The sequence below is a fragment of the Leptosomus discolor genome, chromosome 9 (genome assembly GCF_034619465.1).
Source record: "Leptosomus discolor isolate bLepDis1 chromosome 9, bLepDis1.hap2, whole genome shotgun sequence".
In the NCBI taxonomy this organism is placed as follows: Eukaryota; Metazoa; Chordata; class Aves; order Leptosomiformes; family Leptosomidae; genus Leptosomus; species Leptosomus discolor.
Window position 1 is genome coordinate 13754296 of NC_141399.1, and position 21594 is coordinate 13775889.

General features: G+C 49.5%; 2 protein-coding genes across 7 annotated transcripts in view; one reads left to right on the plus strand and one right to left on the minus strand.

Annotated features, from left to right (window-relative positions):
- Nucleotides 1–373: 373 nt before the first annotated feature.
- Nucleotides 374–1047, minus strand: DNAJB8 (DnaJ heat shock protein family (Hsp40) member B8). The gene is given in 2 exon segments (XM_009946604.2): nt 374–420; nt 423–1047. Coding segments are annotated over 2 exon segments (672 nt in total).
- A 4742-nt stretch (nt 1048–5789) lies between these two features.
- The window catches only part of LOC147414853 (uncharacterized), a 53271-nt gene continuing 37466 nt past the window's right edge, over nt 5790–21594 (plus strand). For 4 of the 6 annotated variants that reach the window (XM_086470221.1, XM_086470229.1, XM_086470228.1 and 1 more), the window contains exons 1-3: nt 6884–7057; nt 7300–7422; nt 8739–8993. The gene's annotated coding sequence lies outside the window, so the exon portion shown is untranslated. Of the gene's footprint in view, nt 5929–6883; nt 7058–7299; nt 7423–8738; nt 8994–21594 lie in introns of those variants that run through there. The other 2 variants (XM_086470224.1, XM_086470223.1) reach the window with 2 other exon arrangements.

Here is a 21594-nt window from a genome sequence, read left to right on the forward strand (position 1 = left end):
TTCAAGGAGTGGAAAGAGGACATATAGCTTGTCATAGAGCTTTTGTACCTGTCCATCAACCAGCCTGTCTCCTTTTGCTGTATTAATCAACTTGGTCTCTTTGGCAAATCAGCAAGGTTGCTTTCACGTAAGTCTACTATACTTATTTACTGAACAAGCACTATCACCTTACACAGGGTTAGTAGAGTCCCACTCCTTAGTTTAGCATAACTCCATATCTTTACCTGTGAAGTATTTGCTCCCAATCAATGAGAAGTCTGCATCAGTTGTGTCATGAACTCAGCATTTATTAATACTGCTTGTAGTAGATCCCATCCCTTAAGCAATTAGAGCACTTCCCACAGCTTGCAGTTAATGCTTGTGCTGGAGGACATTATAATTTCTGGTCATCTCTCCCATTTGTGGTCACAGACCTCAGCTGCCATCTTCTTACACTTTGGTTCTCTCCTGCCTGTTCTCGATGATTTTGTGGGTGGTGATCCTCTTGCTGTTGATCACTTCAGTAGTGGTAAACTCTAATCTGACACTGTGCAGCCCAGCTGTGTCCTCATCAAAGGAGGAGTTGGGCTGCTCGCTGGGGCTGAATAAATTCCATGGCATAAATGGCTCCACAAAGTCAGAAAACAGGTTGGGTCTTCTTCCTCTTTCACTTGTCCTGTGCCAGTTTTCACCGTTATTTCTGACGTTGTCAAAGGGGTCCCAGAAAACATGTGCAAAGGAATCCATCCCTCTAAAGTCTTCCCTAAAGGTCTCCTTGAGGTCATGTAATACATAAGGAGAACCAAAGGAGCTGTTATGACCCCCCATGGCAGTTCTTCTGCTGTGGGATCTGCTCTCCTCAATAGAGCTGTCATAGAATGATTGTTTCTCAGGGTCAGACAAAACACTGTATGCCTCAGCAACTGCTTTGAATTTCTTTTCGGCTTCCACCTTGTTGCTGGGGTTCTTATCAGGATGCCATTTTAGTGCCAGTTTGTGGTAGGATGTCTTAATCTCTTCCTGTGAGGCACTTTTTTGCAGTCCAAGGACTTTGTAATAGTCCACCATCTCAAAGGAAAGCTATGGCTGTTTGGAAGATGCCTGGTAACTCTCTCCCACCAAGGATGTGAAGCCCAGGGATGACCAGCACACAGAGACTCCTGAACACCTAGTGCCCCTGCACTCCTCAGGGGTGGGTAGATGCTCAGTTTGTCCCTTGATCTGCTCTATCCTTTTGCAGCACAAGACCACACAGTGCTGCTTGACCATATCCTTTCTTTTTAAGCCTGTTGTTCACAAACGTGAGATTGTGATCTCAGAGGGGGCTCAGCCAATCATTGCTCAGTTCATTCTAGGGTGAGGTTGGTGGTCACTGGCCTTACGTTTTGAAGTGTATGTCATACATGTGACATTGTAGTTGCCTGGTGTAGCTATGATGTCACAGCTGTGACGTATCTGACAGCTTTGTTGGATTTTTTTCCTGCCTCTATCTGCCCTGTCCTGGCTTGGGCTAAATCAGAACTAATTCTGTTTTAGTGCTTTAACTTTTCAGTTAAGTCTCCTCTAACTACCAGCACTTTCTGAAACAGCAGCATGTTTTTCCAGACAGTGACTGCTCCTAGCAGTGATAAGGCCTGGTGTTTATAGTTCGTACCAAGGAACGGGATGCAGAGAGGCCCTTGCTTATACTTGTTCTTATGGCGACCAAGGTCACTGCTAAATCTTGTACTCCATGTTGGGGTGCCAGGAGTGAAAAGGGTCGCACCTACAGGGAGGAGCGAACTGGACAGGTGACCCAAACCTGACCAACAGAGTATTCCATCCCATAGACGTCATATTCAGTATAAAGCTGAGAGATCATGAGGGTCTCGCCCCTTCGCTCTTCTTCGATGGCCGACATCTGAGGAGGACTGATCCGTGCATCCCTGAATCCAGTGCCTGAGTCCAGCTCCTGCATCCCGTCCCTGTCTGCTGCCGAGTCCAGCCTGGGACTGCCCCAGTGCCAGCCCTGCGGTGTGGTGGTGACGTATTGTCATCAGGGTGGGGGGAGTTGGGTTCGGTATTGGTTTTGTATATATTTGTACATACTGTATATATTTCATTTTTTTTCCTTATTCTTATTATTATCTTTTCTTTTATTGTTATTGCTCCATTAAAGCTGTTTTAGTTTTCTTTTCCAGACCGTAAAGTCTCTCTCCCTTGTTCTCTCTCCTTTTCCCTTTTGGGAGGGGGAGAGGGGTTAGTAGAGAGCGTCTGTCATTCGTTAGTGGCCGGCCCAGCCTCAAACCGTGACAACCCAAAGGCGGGATTCTCAGATACTCAGTGTGGTCTCATGTGCAGTCCAGGGAAGTGTGGTGTAATGAGGTCACATTACCCCTATGGGGCATATTACCCTATAGCAGCAGCTATAGAAAACCTGTTTGCACTTTGGCTGCCCACAGTTTGGGAAGAGTGTTGATAAACTGAAGAAGGCTCAGGGAAGAACCATAAAATGTGATTAAGGGTTTGGAAAGTATGCTCTGGACTGAGATACTCAGGAAAAGTGTCTTGGTATTATGAGGAAGTTCAATGTCAGCTTCATCATAGTCTGTAAGAACCTGCATGGGAACAGAAATTCAATGGCATAGAGATCTTCAGTCTCTCAGACAAAGCAGTTGGATGGTGATGTTAGCCAAATTTAAACTCAAAATACATTTAGTTTCCTTCTTTATGAAGGTAATGCATCATTGGAACCTCCTTATGTGGCCATTTTTATACCCAGAGTGGGTCTTTTTCCTAAAATCACGATTAGATGACCAGCATTATCTCTTCTGAATTTATAGCCAAACCTAGCACATCCAGAAGAGCTTGGTTCTCATCTTGGTACCTAAATAAATACCCAGAATGAAGCTCATTAACAACTTTAGCCTCTATTCTACGTGGTTTTTTGGATATCTGTCCCAAGGTGTATGCACGTACATAAGGGATGCCCTGTGAACTCGACACAGACAATTTCAGCCTGAGGACCTGAACTTTGATGATCCAGTCAGGTTATCCTGCATGTGTTTCGGTTCCCTGGGTTTGCCGTTCCTGTGGGAAATGCAATATCTTCACAGGAATTGTTGCATGAAGGAGATCTCCAAGGAAGTACCAGTATTGATAATTCACCTGTCTGTAACACAGTGTCGTAAACACCTACTAATGGCAGCATGTGTTGCAGATCACTGGGCTCTTTTCTATTATCCCACCCTCTGGGAAGAAGTCAAGAAACAGCCAGACCAAAGAGCATATGCCCAGCTTATGAGCTGGCTGCTGTCCTAACGTACATTGTACGTAGAGGGCTGTGAAGCCAAGGGGCAGCCATGTCAGCCTGTAGAAACCAATGTGACAGAGGAAGGAAGAAAGGTGATTGAGCTGATGTGTGTTGGGGAAGGGCTTTGTTTTGCTGTTTTTCTCACTGATCAGTGATGGGTCAGTAACACGGAGGTACTTGACATATTCTGGCGGTAAAAGTTGCCATAAAGCAGGACGATGCTGATCTGGAGGCTGGAGCTGAAGGAAGTGCAAAGCAACGAAGGAGCTCATGGTCCCATGAGCTCACCTCTTTGGGGAGATATTGGCTTTTGCCTCCTTTTGCACAGAGGAGGTGGTCTTAACTGCAGGGTGGTTGTGCCACATGAATTATTTTTCTGCTAGGTGTTGTTTGTACTGTAGCAATGGCAAAAGTTAATCTGTCCCCAGAGCAAGTTGATGCTGCCCATTTGAACTTGGAGGGCTCTTTGCACTCCCAAGCATTCCAAAGTGCTCTTCTGCACTGAGGGGAGAGCTAAGGCTTCATGGCTAGCTCACACTGTAGTGCTTTGCTTAAAATCTTCACCAAGGTGACTTGTTTATTTGGGCTAGTGTTTATTAGGATTGTCCACTGGACTTAAGAGTGATCCAAGCGTACCATCCACAAGCCCCTGAAAGGTGCCAACAGCTCCTAGCTACTGCCAGCGTGGTCCATTTGCAGATGCTTGGCAGAAATTTCAAGAGCCGTTGCTGTTCCTACTTTCTGTTACCCAGAAGGGAAAATGAGATATCAGAAAAGCCTGTTGGAGGGTCCCAGCCCAGTTATCTACTGCAGGGAGTGGGGCTGTGCACGGAAGGAAGGAGGTGACTGTGCTTTGTGTTGTCTCATCGCAAAGTGTCTCCTCCCACACTTGTTTTTGATGATGAGAACCCATCTCAGACTGGCTGGCGCACTGGATTATCTGTCTTGGATTTAGTGCATCCTACCCATCTGAAAAGCAGGGAATGTTTTTCTCCTGTCATCCCCAAATGGGGGATGCTCACTGCCTGTCTGTCTGCTGCCTGCAGCAGGCGTCAGAGATTAGCAGCCATTCAAGAGAGGCCACTGCTGTGAGCCAAAAGAGTTTCCAGGAAAAAAAAGAAAGGTTGAGGAGAGGCAGGGAGAAAGGGAAAAGGGAAATAAGAGAGACAGGCACACATCAAGTAACTAGACCCAAACTAGCCTGGCAGCCCCATCCCTAGAAACCAAGGCTTTGAAATGAGAAATGTTTTTCATATCTTAAATCTCAAGTACAAACAATAAAAACCAGCCCAGACTGTGTTCTTTGAAGAGAAAGTACGAGTGACCTGAACAGTGGTTATCAGCAGCGTCATTAAGATAAACCCTTAACATGATTTAAAGCATCCGAAACTGAAGGCAGCACTTTCAGATACTAACAAAATGGTCTGACATTGGGGATGAAAATCAATAGTAATCTGATGTCACTAAAAATACTCAAAAGTGTCCCATGGCTGATGGAGGTGAGATTAGTGTAAATATTTGTATTCTAATCAGTGGCACGCGAGGGCTGGAGGCGGCCTTTCTGTCTATTTAATTAATGGAGTGGCTTTTTAAAAGGATCCTAATCATATGTGATTGTATCTTCTTATCAACATTTTTGCTAATTAGATGATATGGAGGCAGTCACTCTGCTAATTCCCTCATCCAAACAGCATATCCTGCACAGATAAAGTACAGTCTCTTTTTAATAAGAAACAATCATGAGACAGACTAACCTTAATGGTGCTTATTATCCAAGGATCTTTGGGATTTTCTCTTTTACTCACCCCCTCCTTCCTTTTCCTTCATTTGCTGCTTCAGTATGCTAGATGGATGCAGATGCAGTGGTCCCTGTCCTCCCTGTTCCCTGCTCCAGGCACTGCCATGTCCAGCCTGCTCTTCCCTCCCAGCTAGGCATCAGGTCTGCAAGGGCAGGGGCTGACAGCCAGGTCAGGACAAAACATAAGTCACCAAGCAGCAAAATATGTCCCTAGCTTTCAGTCACCCAGACTGCAGGTGACCCCAAATTTGCAATCGTGATCCCTGACTTTGCTCTTGGCACCCCAACATGCCGGGGTCCAGAAAGGAGTGAGCACCTCTGAGCTGTGAAAACTTTGTAATAATAATAATAATAATAATAATGTTTTCTTTCTGTTTTAAAAGTGGTCTGGGAGCAAAGGGGGTCTATACGAGTGGTTTCTTGCCAGCCCTGTTGATCCTGTGGCAAGGCCAGGGTCCTTTTTATCTAAACCAACATGAGTCGGAGACATTTGTTCCAAGTCCGTTGACTATCCAAACAAACATGAGTCGAGCTTCGCTCCACCCGCTCCACCGGGTCAAACTGCCATCAGATGCCTCCCCCCAGGGCAGCCCCATCAGAGGGGAGGCTGTGCTCATGCCCTGATCTGTGTTCCTGGGAAGCATGCCCCGGAGTACGCACATAGGGCTTATCTCCTGCTGGGGGCGGGCCCAGAGGGACCAGCCCAACTTCAGAAGAAGTTTGAAAAAGAAGTAGAAAATTCGCCCCAAAGAACATCTCCTTATCAAAATCTATGGGCGATGTTTTGATAAGGAGAACCTATCCTAAATGGATGTAGCTGCCACCCCAAGAGCATCTGAGTGGACCAGAGGAAAAAGGGGTAGGTGCCTGGTGTTTTGTTTTGGGAGGTCAGGAGTTCGCCTGCTGGTTTTGCCGCTGTGAATGTTGAGCAGAAAAGGCTTAAATGACATGGATTCCCACATCCATGGGCAGGAGGGGAGGGCTGATGTGTTCTGTGCGTTGATCCTATGTGTTGGGCTTGGCACAATGGTTGGTGTGAGATGGGAGATGGGGTAGCTCTGGGGAGGGCTGGCTGAAGAGAGAGCTGACGGAGGATCCAGAGAACTGAGTCTGTATCTAGATTTTCTGAGATTCAAGCTGGGCCTTGAGGCTAAACCAAGGTTCAGGCAAGAAGACACCCAGCTTCTGGGTGGTGGCAAGAGCCAGGAACCTCACAAAACCACCCTTTTCTTTTGAGGTATGAAGGCAAAAAGGAGGTCTGGTCCTGCATATTGGAGTTAAGGGGCAGGTTGATGTATCTTTTTATGTTAGATCATGACCCATGCCCAGGGCAAGGCCATGCTCCAGTCTTGCAAAGCCCAAAAGGTGCTTTAACTTGTGTCCATGGACTTTAACCCTGGTAAAAGTCAGAGCACTTGGGTCTCACTGCCTGGGTCATCCGTACTATCCTCATCTAGGCATGGCTATGCTGTGGTTGTACTCAGCAACATGGTTGGCCAGTCCTTCTACTAGTCCTCCTCTTTGGCATGGTCACTGACCCTCCTTCTCTCCATGCTATGCACAGGAATTAATTCAATATTGACCCCTTTCCCAGAGCGGTTTCCTGTTGCCAGTTCCATGACCGAGGGCTACAACTTGAAAAGAGGAGGGACTCCTGGGCCAAGGATTGCATTGCAAGCCGTTGAGTCCTGGGGCTTAATGAGGCACTGCTTATCAGCAGAGCAGGCTTATCTGGAGCCCGCCGATGGTGTACCTGCTCCAGCCCCATCATGAGCTAACATGTTTTACCACCCAGTTGCAGGGAGCCGGGAGCACACGCGCGGTCAGACGGCACGGCTCAGCTGATGCGTGGTAACTCGCGAAGCCGCAGCAACTTTATCACTTCACAACATCCATACATAGCCACAGCCTTGAATCTTCCCAGGGGAAGAAAGGATGATGAGTTACTGTCCTGGGATTTTCTCTCTGTCTCCAGTCAGTGGGAAGCGGTATGTGGAGCATTCATTTAATAAACCAGAGGGGAAAAGCTGTAGATCAGCTTCTCATTATTTCAGTGCTGGCTCACGCCATCGCTTGGGTTTGTGCCTGACAGTTCAGTGTGTTATTTGAGGCCACTCAAGCATTCTGCAGAAATGATGCCACCCTCTTCTGAAAGCGTGGGGTTCGTCCAAGTGGGGAGGGCCTGCCTCTGTTAGTAGGTTTATCAGTGCCAATTCCATCTCAATTTTAGGTCTCAGTTTGCAAAGGAGATGCCCACTTTGGAGACTGGTTCCTGTTGAGAACCACCGCTCCAGCAGGAAAACTTCTGGAGATAGTTTTCCTGATGTGGACCTCTGAAGTAAAGCAACTCTAGGTGGGTAAAAATGCACTAATGGGTCTAGTTTGCAGGGGATGAGGGGGTCCCAAGTGGTGCAAACCTTAGGTGAGGGTCCTGGTGATGTGCATGTAGACCTGAAGATCCCTGATTAAAAGAAGCAGCTCCCTTCTCTAGAAGGTAGAAGGGATTGTAGGGAACTGCTGTGTTTGTCCCCCAGTACTTACTGGTGTGTTATACCTACATCCAAGAAGGGGGCCTGGGCAATCAAGGTAGCAGATGGGGGACTGATCAGGTACTGGTGTATTTACTGGGAGTAGGGAGCTGAAGAAAAGACCCCACATCGAAGCCATCAGGAAGCATGTTCTGGCCCTGCCTATGGGTGCCTCATACATGGGGCTGCCGGGAAGAGTGAAATTTCTACGCTGCCTCAGCAAAGGTTTAGTCCAAGTTTATTGCTGAAATTAAAAGACTGGAGGATATAAATTGTAAATGTGATGACTTAAGAGCTCATAAATTCAGTATGCAGCCCCATACTAGAGAGCTTGTGTGCGGTGCAGCTACACTGCCTTGGGCTCACGAGTTGCCCTTGCTCCAATTGCTCAAACTCACACTCCCCAAAGAGCCCTTCTGCCCTGCCCTGGCTCCCTAGATGGTGCATGTGTGTGTGTGTGCACAGGTGCTTGGAAATGCACATACGCACTGGCCAGGGATGCCATCCTTTCTGTGCACACTGTGGTTTTGCTGCTCCTGTACAGACATGGATTCCCTGCCACTGCTTCAGACCAGAAACCAGTGGTAGTGTTGGAGTGGTATTTGCCCATATCTGACTGCAATGAGGGAGCAAGTGGAGGTCTTGAAGATGATATTGCATCCCTTGGAAGGAGGGACAGTCTGCCCAACTTGAGAGCCATTTCCCTTTACTTGGGGTCCAAGTGTCCTTGCTTGATGCTTGCAGAGGAGCTTTATGGTCTTACTCATGTTCTTGCCTGTGGGCAGCATGAAATGCTTGGGTGAGCTGGTCACACACAGGGAGTCAGTCAAAGCAGCACTGCCTCTGAGCGGTGGTGGAGACCGCTGGAGTGAGAACGATGAAGCTTTCAACCAATGCACAAGTACCCTACTTTTCCACTTGTGTCCCCCGCCTCGGATCTGGGTGACCCCTGTGAGCAGAGGTCTGAGGAGAGTTTTTCAGTGGAGGGGTTAGTGTGCCTAGCTGTTTCTGGGGTGAGTTGTGATGAGGTTTCTACAGCCGGGCTGTGGCTGTCACTGAGTTTGTCCAGGACAAAGTTCCTTAAATAAATTGCTTAGGTGGAAGCACCTTTGGCATTACACGTTTTTTCTTCTTTTCATAGGAAGATGGAGAGCTGGGAACCAGCCTGCTCCTAGAATTAGTCCAGCCCATGTCAAGGACATAGCTTTTGGTCTGAGAGCCCTAATTGAAACCAAGATGGGGATACAGCACCCAGTGCCAACCCGCTGTCCTGCTGGGAGCTGAGCTTATGGCACTCTCTGAGCAAGGAAAGCTGGGAACAAGTCCTGCGGGGACACCGGAAGATGCCATGGGATGACTTTCTCCCCAGTCAAGTGGACCAAGCCCCCACCACGCAGTAAGTGTGAAGGGGATGGGCTCAGTGGGTGGTTGCCGGAGACCTTGTGGCTCCTTATTCTTGCGCAAGTGCCCAGGGTCACCACTTGGTGCAGGCTGTGTTTTGCATGGCTTGAGGTAAGCCCCAGCCGGCTTTTCGGAAAACAGCCCTGCATCTCCCTGTGCACAGGCCTCAACTGCCATGGCATGTGTGAGTCAGTGCCAAGCACACTTTGGGTGCTGGGGTTCTCTTCCAGGGTCCAGCACAGGGGCCGATGGCAGCACTTGCAAAAACGCCCGCCAGCCTCTCTCAGCAAAGCCAAGTTCCCAAGCTCCTGCCGTGTTTCACTGAAGAAAGTAGGTTGGGCCTCCCAGATGGCATTGCTCAAGTTTTCCCCTCTCCCAGGGTCCAGGCCTGGAGAAGGCAGTTTCAGCAGTGTTTCAGCTCAGAAGTAGCTGAGCAGCACCAGTCCTTTGGAGCAGTGTAGGTGTTGAGGGTTGCATTGGGTATGGCTGGCATTTGCTCATTTTGCAGACCTTCTTTTACAGAATTAGCCACAGGAAAGGAGGAGGTTATATTTTTAAAAGCATTTTTAATCACTGTAAAACCCACATTTCTGCTGTTTTGCTTTTCAGTCTGACTTGCAGTAAATGTGGCATTGATGCCACAAGAGCATGTGTGAATGTATGGCTGCGCATGCGGGTTTCCAGCAGTCTCTCTGTGTGTATGGCTGGGCAAACAAGGCTCGGGGTGCATGCCCAGAGGTGCTGGCCTTGCCTGAGCAGACTCAGGAGCACATTGCGTATATTGGCCAAACCATGCTACATTTTCCTATCCTGGCTGAAGTCTATTTGCAGTGTTTTGGTCTGACAAGACAGTTTTCTCTTGCTTCCATCCACCCAGACACTCGAAACTTTGCAAATTCACCCATAATGTTTGCCATTCCTCAGCACCCTGTTTGTGTGACCCGCTGTAACTACATTTTCCCGGGATTCAGTTCTGAACTAGGAGCAGAGACAACGTTTAACAGGCAAGAGCAGATGAAAAGGAGATAAAGGAACGGGAGCGGGGGGGGGGGGGGGGTGTGAAGAGAGAGGGGAGGAGGAATGCTGCAGAGGTATGTGGCTGCATGTTGTACTGTGTTTATGCATAAACAGGCATGCTTATCGATATCCAGATGTAAGCGTGTGTGCGGGGTAATATCTCCTGAAACAATAGACGCAACTTGACTTGGGAGCGCTGCTGGAGCCTCCCTGTCAGATGCTGCCATGTTATCAGGTTGCAGCAGGCTTTCCCAACTAATCAGGGGATCTGAGCCCCATGAGCCACACCCAGGGCTTTCAAAGCCTCTCCTCCAGCCTTCAGCCTGCTTTGCCTCTCTGAGGAGGGAGGGCAAGAGGGGACAAAAGGGGCCAAGCATCTCCGGAGGTGATACCCGGCATGTCTGGCCTCACGGCTTCACACCTCGACAGGGATGCGAGGGCTGGTATTGCCGCTGTGCTGGGTGACCCTGAGGACCTGGCCAGCCTTTATCAGGAGGAAAGAGCCCAGCCAGAGCCACAGCAAAGCACCCACTTTGTTCAATGTGGAGTAGATAATGTCAGAGGGGCCAAACCAGCCATTTCACCCGCATCCCCTGTGCTGCAGCCGGCACAGGAGCCAGCACTGGGGGCAGCGCTGGCAGCCCAGGGCCTTTTCTCTTTTATTTTCTTCTGTGTTGTCAAGGAAGGCTGTAAGAGAAAAAAAAAAGCTTATAAAAACCTTCTTCTCCCCGACACTCCCTAGCACCAAAATGCAATGACCACTAATCTTACGTGGCTCATAACTGCAAATAGCTCTGGAACTAATTAATTTGACAGTGCTGCGGCTGCCTGCTTTTTTCACCAAAATCAATTAAGGAAAGGCACGTTTCCCCTTCTCCTCCCTCCCCTCCCCACGCTGCTTTGCAGCCAGGCAGAGGGGAGAAGGGGCAGCAAGGACTGGGCACTGCTTTCCCAGGGCTCCCGGGGGGTCGGGGTGGGGAGCCAAACACGGGAGCCCAGCAAAAGGGGATTAACAAGGTGGAGGGAGAGACGCTGCTGCTTCGCTGCTGCTTCTCTACAACAGGAACGGGGATGCTCCCCAGGGACGGGTGGCGGTGGGAAAGCTTGATTGCCACATGCAGCCACGCCGTGCCGCGCTCCTCCCTCCCTCCGTCCTGGCTCCCTGAAGACCCCCGTGAATTGTCATTTCTTGCCGGTGCAGGGGGGGAATCAGCCGTCGGGCTCTCAGAGCATTTTTTATTTGCATGGCTAATGAGCCCTTCCAGAAGGGGCTGCAAGGGAGAGGCAGGTGGGAATTTCGGCACTGTTTGCTTGCCAAGCGAGGGTAGAGGTGTGTGTTAAAAAGCAGTAGGCAATGAATTTAGGGAGGAAAATTTTGCATTTTGTGGAGGGGCAGTGGTAGGAATCAGAGTGAGGTCTCATGAAATTTTAAGGCTCTTGGCCTTGGAGGTTTAAAAGCACAGCCAGGGAGTGAAAGTGAGGAGTGTGCTTGAGGGGGCTGCGGTTCCACTCTGCCCTGGACTGGGAGCGGGGCTGGAGGGTCTGAGCTGGGGAGGGTGTAACAGCATCACACCGCTTCCCAAAAAATCCAGCAGGAACAGGACCCCTGCTCTGTGCTTGTTCTTGTGTCTCCACTTCCAAGTGGAAATGAGAGTCAGGTCTGTGGGAAATGGGTTGAGTGATGGTAGGCCTCTGTGCGCATGCAGCTCCCCAAAAAACACCCTTTTTGGGGAACTGGAGACAGCTGTCCTCAGGACGTGATGTTGAGACACCTGGCCAAGCTGGGTAAAACCTTCTGAGCATTATTTCTGTAAATGCCTCCATTTGGTCCGTATCATCTCCTCCAATCTCTATTGAAATGCCCTTCTATTAATAAATAACTCCATTCTCCATTACCCCATCTCCACCACTCACGTTGAAGTAACTGGGAATTTGGGTTTGGTTTTTATAGACATTAGAAATAGATTTTATCTTTATTAAGGTCTCTCTCTCCACCTCCCCAACCTTTGCTCCATTGCACCGAGCACCAGGAAAGGAGGAGGTTATATTTTTAAAACAATTTTTTTTGATGCAGCGACTGAAGCGAGGGAAGCAAGTCCTTGGGCTGAGTCAGCACGGGGAGAAGAAGGAGAACCTCTCCCTGGTTTTGGCCAGGGCAGAGGAGTTTAAAAGGGCGAGGTTCCTCCGTGCACACTGGTGACCTGTGAGTACATCTCCATAGTATGGTGTAAAGCACTTGAGAAAACAAGGGAGAAATTTTGAATTAAGAATATTTAAGAAAATGTTCATCTAAAAGATTTAGTTCCCAAGGGTTTGTTTGTTTTTTCTTCATGGGGGTAGGTATCTGGCTTGGGAAATACCTATAACTAAACCTCCCTGAATGCAGTCACAATGCTGAGCTACCACATGAATTTGGGGAAGATTTTCTTTTTTTAAACTGTGGGTTGCAAGCATTCCCTGGAAAATATTTGAGTTTTGAAGTGCATTGGTTGGTCGTGATTGGGCAGGGAAGTCACAGGGCGGCATTTTTATCCCTGGGTTGGACAGCAGCACGGTTTCTGGCAGGGAAATCAGTGCATGTAAATTAGGATTGTGGTTTCCATGAACACTATCATATATGGATTGGAAGCTGATTTTCCAAGAGCAGTTGTGCCAGGAAAACTTGTGCTCTCACATAGCCCCAGGCAGCAAACACAAGTGACACAAACATGGTGAGGGTGAGTTCATTTACAACTGTGACTGTTCAAAAAGTATTTCTAAAATTTGTCTTCCCTGCTGTTCCTCCCCTGTCCCCCCTTCCTCCTCCCCTTCTAGCTATGCTGGAGTGAGCTAGGAGGTTTGGTATCCAGCCTTACACAGCGGCTGGTGCTTGGCTGGCGGGGTTGGGCGCCGCGGCCGGCGTGCACCTGGGCGCAGGTAAGATTCTGACAGGGTGGGACTGGATTCCTTCCCAGCCCCTCTCAGCAAACAGCTCCTGCCCTGGAGCCTTGCGTTCCTCTGCCCTTATCTCCCTGTGCAAAGCAAAGCTATAAATGTTATTGGCCATGAAGTTATTCATCCCCTTCAAAGTTACGCATATGCAAAATAGTCTCTCCTGCTAGAAATGGGAGCCTTCTTACCAAGTGTGAGTGTTTAAAGATTTTTTTTTTTTTTAAAATAAAAATCTTTAAGACAGCAGTGCATTAACACATAGCAATGTTATTAGCGCTGGATCTGTACAGACCTAATTATATAAGTTGCCACAAGTAAAGAACTACAGCATTTCTTACAAGGTAAATATACTCTTGCTCCAGCGGTGGCTAAATCGAGGTGCAGAGCAATGGCCTGGCTGTTCCATGGAGTGGGTAGTGGAGAGAATTAGTGAGAAGTGAGGGACAGGAGCCTGAATTTGGACACAGGTCCTGCCTTCATCACAGGCCAACTCAGTCCCCCTTGGCCCCTCGCCCCTGTGCCACCAGGTCCTGCCCCCGCAGTGCTCTGCAGCCAACCAGGCTGGCACACAGCAGCCTCTGTCCTGGCAGGATGCAGGGATGCTCCTGCCAGAGCAGCATGTGACAATGGGGCTATCAGCAGAGATCAGACTTTCAAAGCTTGGAAGGCCTCACTGTCGCCTTCTAGGAGTTTATAAAATTCATTCTGGTTCATACCTGTTGTTGTTTTAAACCCATTTCTTCCTGAGAAATGACTCAGCTCAAGAAAGAAAAGCAATTACTTTTTTTTGGCTAACTAGGAGAATCCAATGATATATAAAGGGATGTTACACCTCTCTGACCTCCAAAGCTGGAAGAAACTGTTCCCCCATCTGTGACATGTCTTCTATTTTATTAGGCTTATGCATGGGCTACACTCGCCTGTATCAGCCATCCCGTTTCCCCCCCCACGCTATCTGTTGCCAAGACCTTTGCAGTGCTTCAAGCCAGCTGAGCCTGGAAACCTCCGGATGATCCACGCAGTGGTTTCCAATTGCTCTGTCCCATCCCGTTGCCCTCTGCCCCCACAGGGCAGCTCTCTGTGGAGGGCAGCAGTGCTGGGGTGAAGCAATATGGGACGGGGTTTTGGGGGGAAGTGAATGCAAAACCCTGTCCAGCTTCTGTCCCGCATTTCAACTTCCGCGGCCTGACATCAAACATGTCGCTGCAGCCTGAGCCCCCACGGGCCTGATGGAGGAGCAAAAAGAGAGGGCTGGAGGCAGCAGATCCTAATCTTTATTAAATAAGAACAAAGCTTATGCCGGCTAATGAGAAAAACAAACCGATGAAAGATCCGGCAAGCTCCTCAGAAGGACACAAAGAAATTCTCTCTGAACAAGAGCAGGCTAAAAATATTCCCGAATATTTATTTTGCTGGCAATGGCTTCACAGGCTCCAGATTCGATGCCGCCTCTTTGGGGATTGGCATGGCCGTTGCAGCAGTTTCAGAGGAGGGTGCTCCAAACTGCACGACGCCCAGAGCCACAGCAGAAACAGCCCTGCAGCCAAGATGCGAGAGCACAAACTGCTTCAGCACTGTGAGATGACGGCCAGTCCCTGTACACCTCTGTTTCTCTAAGGACAACAGTGTTTTACTGTCATTTGGGTCTCTCATCCTGTTTGGAACCGGAGTGTAAGAGCCACTTTTCTCCGGTTTCATTCCCCTTCTCGACATGGGTCCCTGCACGTGGGGTGCCGAGGCTGCTGTCACTAAGGCTTGCACTGATGCTGCGTCACAACAGCAGACACATCAGGGACAACTGGCAGGAAGCTTGAGCACTGGTTATCTTATCCAGCTTGAACCCAGAATGTTCCCCCAAAACATCTCCACGACTCACTGGGCCTCACCAGCTCCAGGTCTCCTCCTTGCAGCCAGCTGCAGCCTATGCAGTCATCTTCAGCAAAAATACGAGCATTGTTTGCAACCAAACCCAAAACCACATGAAATTGCCCAGCTTGCACACAGAGCATTATGAACTCGAAGTGTGGACCATACCTGGGGAAAACAGTTAGGGCAGGGAGCGTTTCAGGAGGTTGTGATCAGCCCGGCGCAGTCTGCAGACCCCAGCAGACGAGCTTGCACCAGCGCAGAGCTTTGCAGATATTCAGCCAGCCCAGCTGTTTCACTCCTCTTGCTCTTGCTTCCTCCTGTGGGCCCCCACAACCTCTGTCCAGCCCATTATCTCTAGAGATGGTTACTGGGAGGCAATGGCAACTGCAGCACTGCATCAGACCACCCGGCCAGGACATGTGGGCAGCTTCAGGGGCTGCTCAGAAACCACCTCCTAGCTTCGCAACTGTCCCCTGCCCTTTCCCGTACAGGCTGAGCCCCAAACCTCAGCCTTGAGTGCCACTGAACTTGGCTGAAAGCAACGCAGTGATGAGGTCTGCAGTTCCTCCTGCGCCCCTGCCTTCGCTGACCGTGAAACCTCAGACTCTGCTTTTTTAATGTACTGTGGCTGAACTTGCTGCCAGCAGGTCAAAGGGAACATAATTTACTCAGGCTTTGATACATTTGATACAGTTTGGGGTGAAAAGGGAGAGGAAGAAGACAGAGCGGGTAAGTGGTGGCAAGGAAGGAGGTTGCCTGTTTATATGGGAACTGGATTAGTATGAAGGTGACAGAGCCATTTTCTAGCCAAGAGAGACTTAGTGAGAACTAAGCGGGTTTTGACTGCAGCGGGGGGTTCCATGTGCTCAGTTCGGTGTGGTGGGTAGGAGGCAGCCTGAACATTGGTCTGCAGGCCCCTTTTTATCTCTTTCTCTGATTAGGAGATTTGGCAAGGGGAGGGGGTGCCTATATTCTGTATTGGCTGGAGAGTCCTTTTACTGCTCAGGCAGGACCATGGGATGGTCACAGTTCTCTTCCCGGCAGCCAGCACTCATCATGTTTGCATCTCCGTAATACCCTCCTTGTCTTAGAGCCCTTTACCAGTTGCTTCATGAAGCCTCCCTGACCATTTTCCTGCTGGAAGGAGGTTGCAAGGCATGGAGCAGGTAAATGAATGCACGTGGTATCACATGTCGCTTTTTTGGAGAGACAAACTGGAAGTACCAATTGCCCAGCCTGTGCTCGGAGCATGAGGAGCTCACAAACACTGAGGACAGGCTGAGATCAGGGCAGCACAGCCCTTTACCTCACATTGCTTCTGTCTGTGCTTTTTCACAGCAAGCTGGTCCAGATTGTCTCACCAGCTCTGTTACCCGCTGGCGTTGTGCAAACCCCAAAATACAGTAAACCCTCCGCCACCCTCTACCCTTCTCACTCCTCTAGTGACCACCGTTAGCCTTGGAGAAGTCAAGGGCCATCATGTGCCTCTTAATGTAGGTTTTTCTACAGGTACCTAAGATGTATCTTGGCTTCAGGGCAGGACTGAATTAAAAGCAGAGCCAGCGGCTTTTGCAGAGTCCCTCCTGATGGCAATGCTTTTGGGTCACATCACACACCTCGCTGGGCTGTGAGAGCTTGGGCCAGAGTCTGATGCTTTCAAACACAGGTTGCTTCCCCCTTTTTTGGGGAGGGAATAGAGGAAAAGGGCAACATCCTTCGTGAACCTAAATATTTTACTCTCCAGCTTTTGTCTGGGTGTTTACACAGGAGCGAAGAGGCCAGGAGGAAGCGAAGCGATGTGGCTGCTGTGGTTTCAGTTCTCGCTCCACCTCGCTACTGAGAAACTGGACCCATGGTTTGGTTTGTGGCTGGGGGGAAGAGGAAAGGTCCTTGGATCCAATCCCTGCTGGGGAGGCTCTCCCAGCCCCGCAGAGGCACCAGCAACGCTGATGGGGCTTGAAAAAGAGGAGAGAAAACCAGCCCCTCAACAAACCCCACTCCAGCAGCTTGCGGTGCATTAATATTCACTGCAGAGTGAGGGGTGTAAATTCACTGCTATCTCCTCAGAGTTTGCCGTTTATGCCGTTCATTTCACATAGATGTCACTACTGCCTTATGAGCGCTCCTCCAAGCCAGCCAGTTAAATGGACCTAGTGCATTATAGTAATGGAGTAACTGTATAAAAACAATGAAATCCAATCTCTTTAAACTGATTTGATGTCTGCCTGAACCACAACATTTCCTGCTAATGGCTTCCTTCATTTTGTAACCGTGATCTCCACCTGATCAGATTACAGCTGTTTTTAATTACAAAGCTAATAGAGTTTGTAGGCAGTGTCAGGCAGACAGCGCATGCCTGGGGTGGGCACAGGGTGGAGGGGAGCTGGTGGGGGCTCTGGGTGACTCTGCTAATGTACTCAGCCCATCAAGCTGACTGTCGAAACACTGGGAGCAGGGGTAGCTAGGAGGGACGGTGATATTTTTCGGCATGGAGACAGCACGCTGGTCTCTGGGCCAATCTGCACAACAGCAGACAGCCCTGGATTGTGCTCCTGCTCCATGCCCTGGGTGCCTTGTCACCAGGCCGGGCAGCTGGTGATGCCCAGAAGATTTGTGGTGTGTTTGGTGCTCCTGTGGGGCAGGTGCCAGGGTCACAGGAAGGCATGAGAAGGGAAGAAACAGCTTTTCTTGATGATGGAGTGTAAAAAGACTAAGGGAAATAAAAAAGAAAAGAAAAAAGACCAGAGTAGGGATGCATGGTGCCATTTGACTTCTGCAACTGATGGGGCAGGAAAGAGCATTGTGGACAATTGACAGTGGAAAAAGCCTTTGAGATTGATGTCTTTCTTATGGGATAGTGCAGTCAGCTGTGGGGTCTGCATCCTCCGCCTCAGCCCAGGCAGTGAAACCCTGGGGACCATCTCCACGGCTCAGCCCCATCCCTGGTGGCCGTGTTTTGTCCAGTGGTTCGTTTGTGTATTGATTGCTCCATCTCTCTGGGCTAGGGGCACATATCAGCATAGCTGCGGGGAGAGAAGCAGTTTGAAACACTGATCCCAAGCAGCGCTGGCCAGGGACGGCTGTATTCAGCAGAGCGTGTGCATATGCTGTAGGCGAGCCCCAGTTTGACTCTCTGATGGTGGGGAAAATACTTGTGCGTGTGTTACAGATAGTGCTGGATAGCTTATGCTGATGTTTAGGATTCAGCTGAGGTTGGGCTTAGTTGAAGTTGGTTGAAAAATCTGAGCAGAGAGACAGCAGTATCTCCCTCTTTTACCACCCTGTCCTGCTGTGTGAACCCCTTACATTCACAAAGTGTAGTACCAGGCAAGTGGGAAGGCTCGCTGGTGAGCAACCCAGACTTGCAGCAGCCGGGGAAGGTTGGGAGCAGGCAGGAGGAGCACCCCAACTCAGCCAAGCCACCGTGAGGGTGTCCCCAGGCAGTATGACCCACTCTAAAGGTGCCTGCTTGATTCGTCCTGCAGTGGGGGATGCTTGTCCCTTGCTGTTGTAAAGCCAGAGCTGCACATGGCGAGGTTACGCACCAGCCTTGTAAATGATTTAGGGTCCACATCAAAAGCGCATCAATTATGTACCCTGGGACTTAATTATTTAGCTTGACAGGAGTCTCTCCCCTTAATTTCATTGTCTTCTTAGTCTCCCCTTTCACAACAGAGCCATGGATGCTCTGCTGGGAAGGGTGCATCTTTATGTGCTTCTGCTACTTTGCAGTATTGCCCACATCCATTTGTTTCCACCTTTCCTTAGTGGATGAGGAAAACAAGCCCTAGATATGTCTCTGGGCAAGGTGAGGGTCTGGACTCATGCACCATTGCTGCTGTGCTCTGCCCTTGGAGTGTGTCAGGGACTGGACTCTGACGCCAGTCCTACATGAGCAAATTTAGGAGGCTTTGGGAATGCTGTAGGTGAGCTGGGCACTGGGATGAATTTTTGAGATTTCCAAAGTCCTTTCTGCTGCCTGTCAGCCAGCAGCAGCCAGAGAAGAAGGTCCCTGCAGCCCTTCCAGGTGCTCCCTGGCAGCACTGGGGATGCTGGCTGGGGACCATGCCTGCCCCTCACACCAAAAGGCATCAACATGCACCACCATTCAAGTGTCGGCGCTTCATCCTCTCCTCCCCTGCCCCTTTTCTTCTCCTTCCACCTCTTTCTTTATCTGAACTTTTAAACCCCACGTCTGGTGCAGATTTTTACAGTAACTCAAGCCTTTGAGAATTGTTAATGCCATGCTGTTTTCACAGTGACATCAATATGCACTGCAAAAAAGCTGAGTATCAAAAGTCAGTCATTGCTGCTGGGAAGCTGCAGGTCATGGCAGACACAGGAGAGAGGGAGGCAAGTACACAGCCATGCTCGAGGGGCACAGCTAAGGCAGGCGAGGACACAGCCATGCTTGGGGGGCACAGCTCAGGCAGGGGAGGCCCCAGATTTGACAGGATTTCCTCTCTGTGCCGTCTCTTCGCCATGTCTTGGTATGTCTTTAAACATGTTTCTTTTTCAGCCCTTTAAAACTACTTTTTCCTAAAATAAATAAATGAGACTAAGACCAGGAGCCTAGGATTTTAAAGCAACCCTACAATAACAAAGCAGTGTGTACAGATCAGTTGTCACCAGCAACCCTACAGTAACAAAACAATACACGCAACACCATACAACGCTAAAACAACTGCTATGGGCAGGCAAGGAAGAAAATACATCTTCCAGCGTTGAGCTTAACAAGACTTTGTTCTGCAGTAAACTTGGGGGTCAGAAGGGGGGTTGTAAGGACCAAAACACCTTGAGCAGCATAACTTTAATGTCACGCAGCAGGCAGGGTCGTTGGACATGCAGCAAACACCGCTTCGTTAGCGTGGGGTTTAATAGTCTGGAAAAGGAAAAGAAAGCAACGTTTTGCAATGAAACAGGAAGTTCCCTTGAATCCTGGAGCCTTTGAAGAATTGTCAAAGGAATGAGAAGTCTGCATGTTTGAAAAGGCTCTGGGTTGTGGAGCCAGAGGGGGCAGGGGGACACGGGAGGGAGGCACCAAGCACAGACCTTCTCCAGTCCCACACTCTGCTCTTTGTTCCCCTTTTCTTTTTTTTTCTTAAATTATTTGACACTTTTTCATCACTTTTTTTTTTTTTTTTCTCTGACGTGCATGCATGCGCTCTCTGAGGTTAGCAGGCGTTTTCTCAGAGTTAGACCAAAGCCCCAATCCTACATCAGGCCATTGCCAGCGCAGCTTTGTCTTGCACCTTGCTGCGGAGCGGCGAGTGCAAGTAGCTCTACAATCCAGCCTCTGCTTGTGCCTGACGCACAAAACCATTTTTTTGAGGAAGTTTCTGGAGTTTGAAAAGGTATGGTTAGCTGCCTTTTTTTTTTTTTTCATTTATTTCTGCCCCCTCTGTTTTTCGGGCATGGCACTTCTGTGTGGCTGTGAGAGTGGATGGGCAATGCCTTCCCTTCCCAGAGTGCCTGGTCAGCCAAGAATCACCAAAGAAAATTCCTGTACGATTTCTGATGCATTTTCTCCGTGTTTGAAATATAAATATGCTGAAAAAGAGTGGTGGCTTAGCTATTACTAGAAGCAATCTGGTTGCTGAAAAACTGATGTTGATGATGATGAAAGGCTGGTCAGGGCCAAGTTTAAGGGCCTGTTGTGTGCCTGTAGAGGGGACTGGACAGTAGACCTGAGAGAGGCGTTCAGCCAGTTGAAGGCATTCGGAGGATGCCCAGCACTGGAGGAATGCCTGCAGGCACATCTCTGCAGGGAATGCATTTAATTTCCTTGCAAGTCCAAGGTGGAGAAGACCAGCTCTTTCTTCCTACCCACCAAGGGAAACAGGATCTTCCATTCCGCAGGCAAAACCTGCTGTTGATGGGTTGCCTTTTCCCCTTGCAGGGTGCCTTTCCCAGTGCCCAGAAATGGCAAGACACAAGCAGCAAGGGAGCACCCAGGCGCTCAGCAGAGAGGGTGAGCCTCATGAAGGGAGCCTGGAGGTAGAGCCAAGAGATTGTCATGACACTGTGCTTTCCTCTGTGCTAATTGTACACTTGGGACCAAATTTAGCCTGGTGTAACTCCACTGAAGTCACCAGGGATTAATTTGGCCTCTGGTGGCTCTATTGTTTTAGCTAAATGAGTCAGAAGAAGCAGCCTATTCTTATCTGCACACAGTGGGGCGGTGACAGTAATGGCTCAGTGAGGCAGACCCCAAAAGCAGCATGACTAGGACCCAGGATTGGGGCTACCACGAGCCAAACAGGGCTGCAAGAGGAAATGTTTTGACATTTGGGTTATAGATGGAGGCAGGCTCGGCGTGGGTGCACTAGCAGTGCTCACCGCTGCTGCAAGTGGAGGGGAAGGGGGCTGTCAGGTTCCCTGAATATTTGGCAGTGCCGTTTGGAGTTCCTCAATTCTTTGGCCACCAGAGAGGGAAGCTGTGGCTCTGGAAGGAGCACGTGGTGTTGAAGGGGACTTCACGCCGTTTCCCAGCCCGGTGAGAAAGGGACCCCAGACTGGAAACCTCCAAAAAGCACCAGCTGCATCCCTGGTCTTCTCATGCATCTGCCAGCGGCTGGGTGTGGAGAAGGAGGGATGGGATGAGATAGCATGTAGGCTTGCACAGGGCTGGAAGTGATGTCTTCGGCAGAAGTTTTGGCCTCTGGCCCAAGGCTGTGTGCCAGTTTGGTGTGTTGTGAATTTCCTCAAACTTCTGGGAAATTCAGGATGGGTTAGGAAGTTGTGATTTTTCCAGCCCAGGTTAGGTGTGAGCTGTTTCC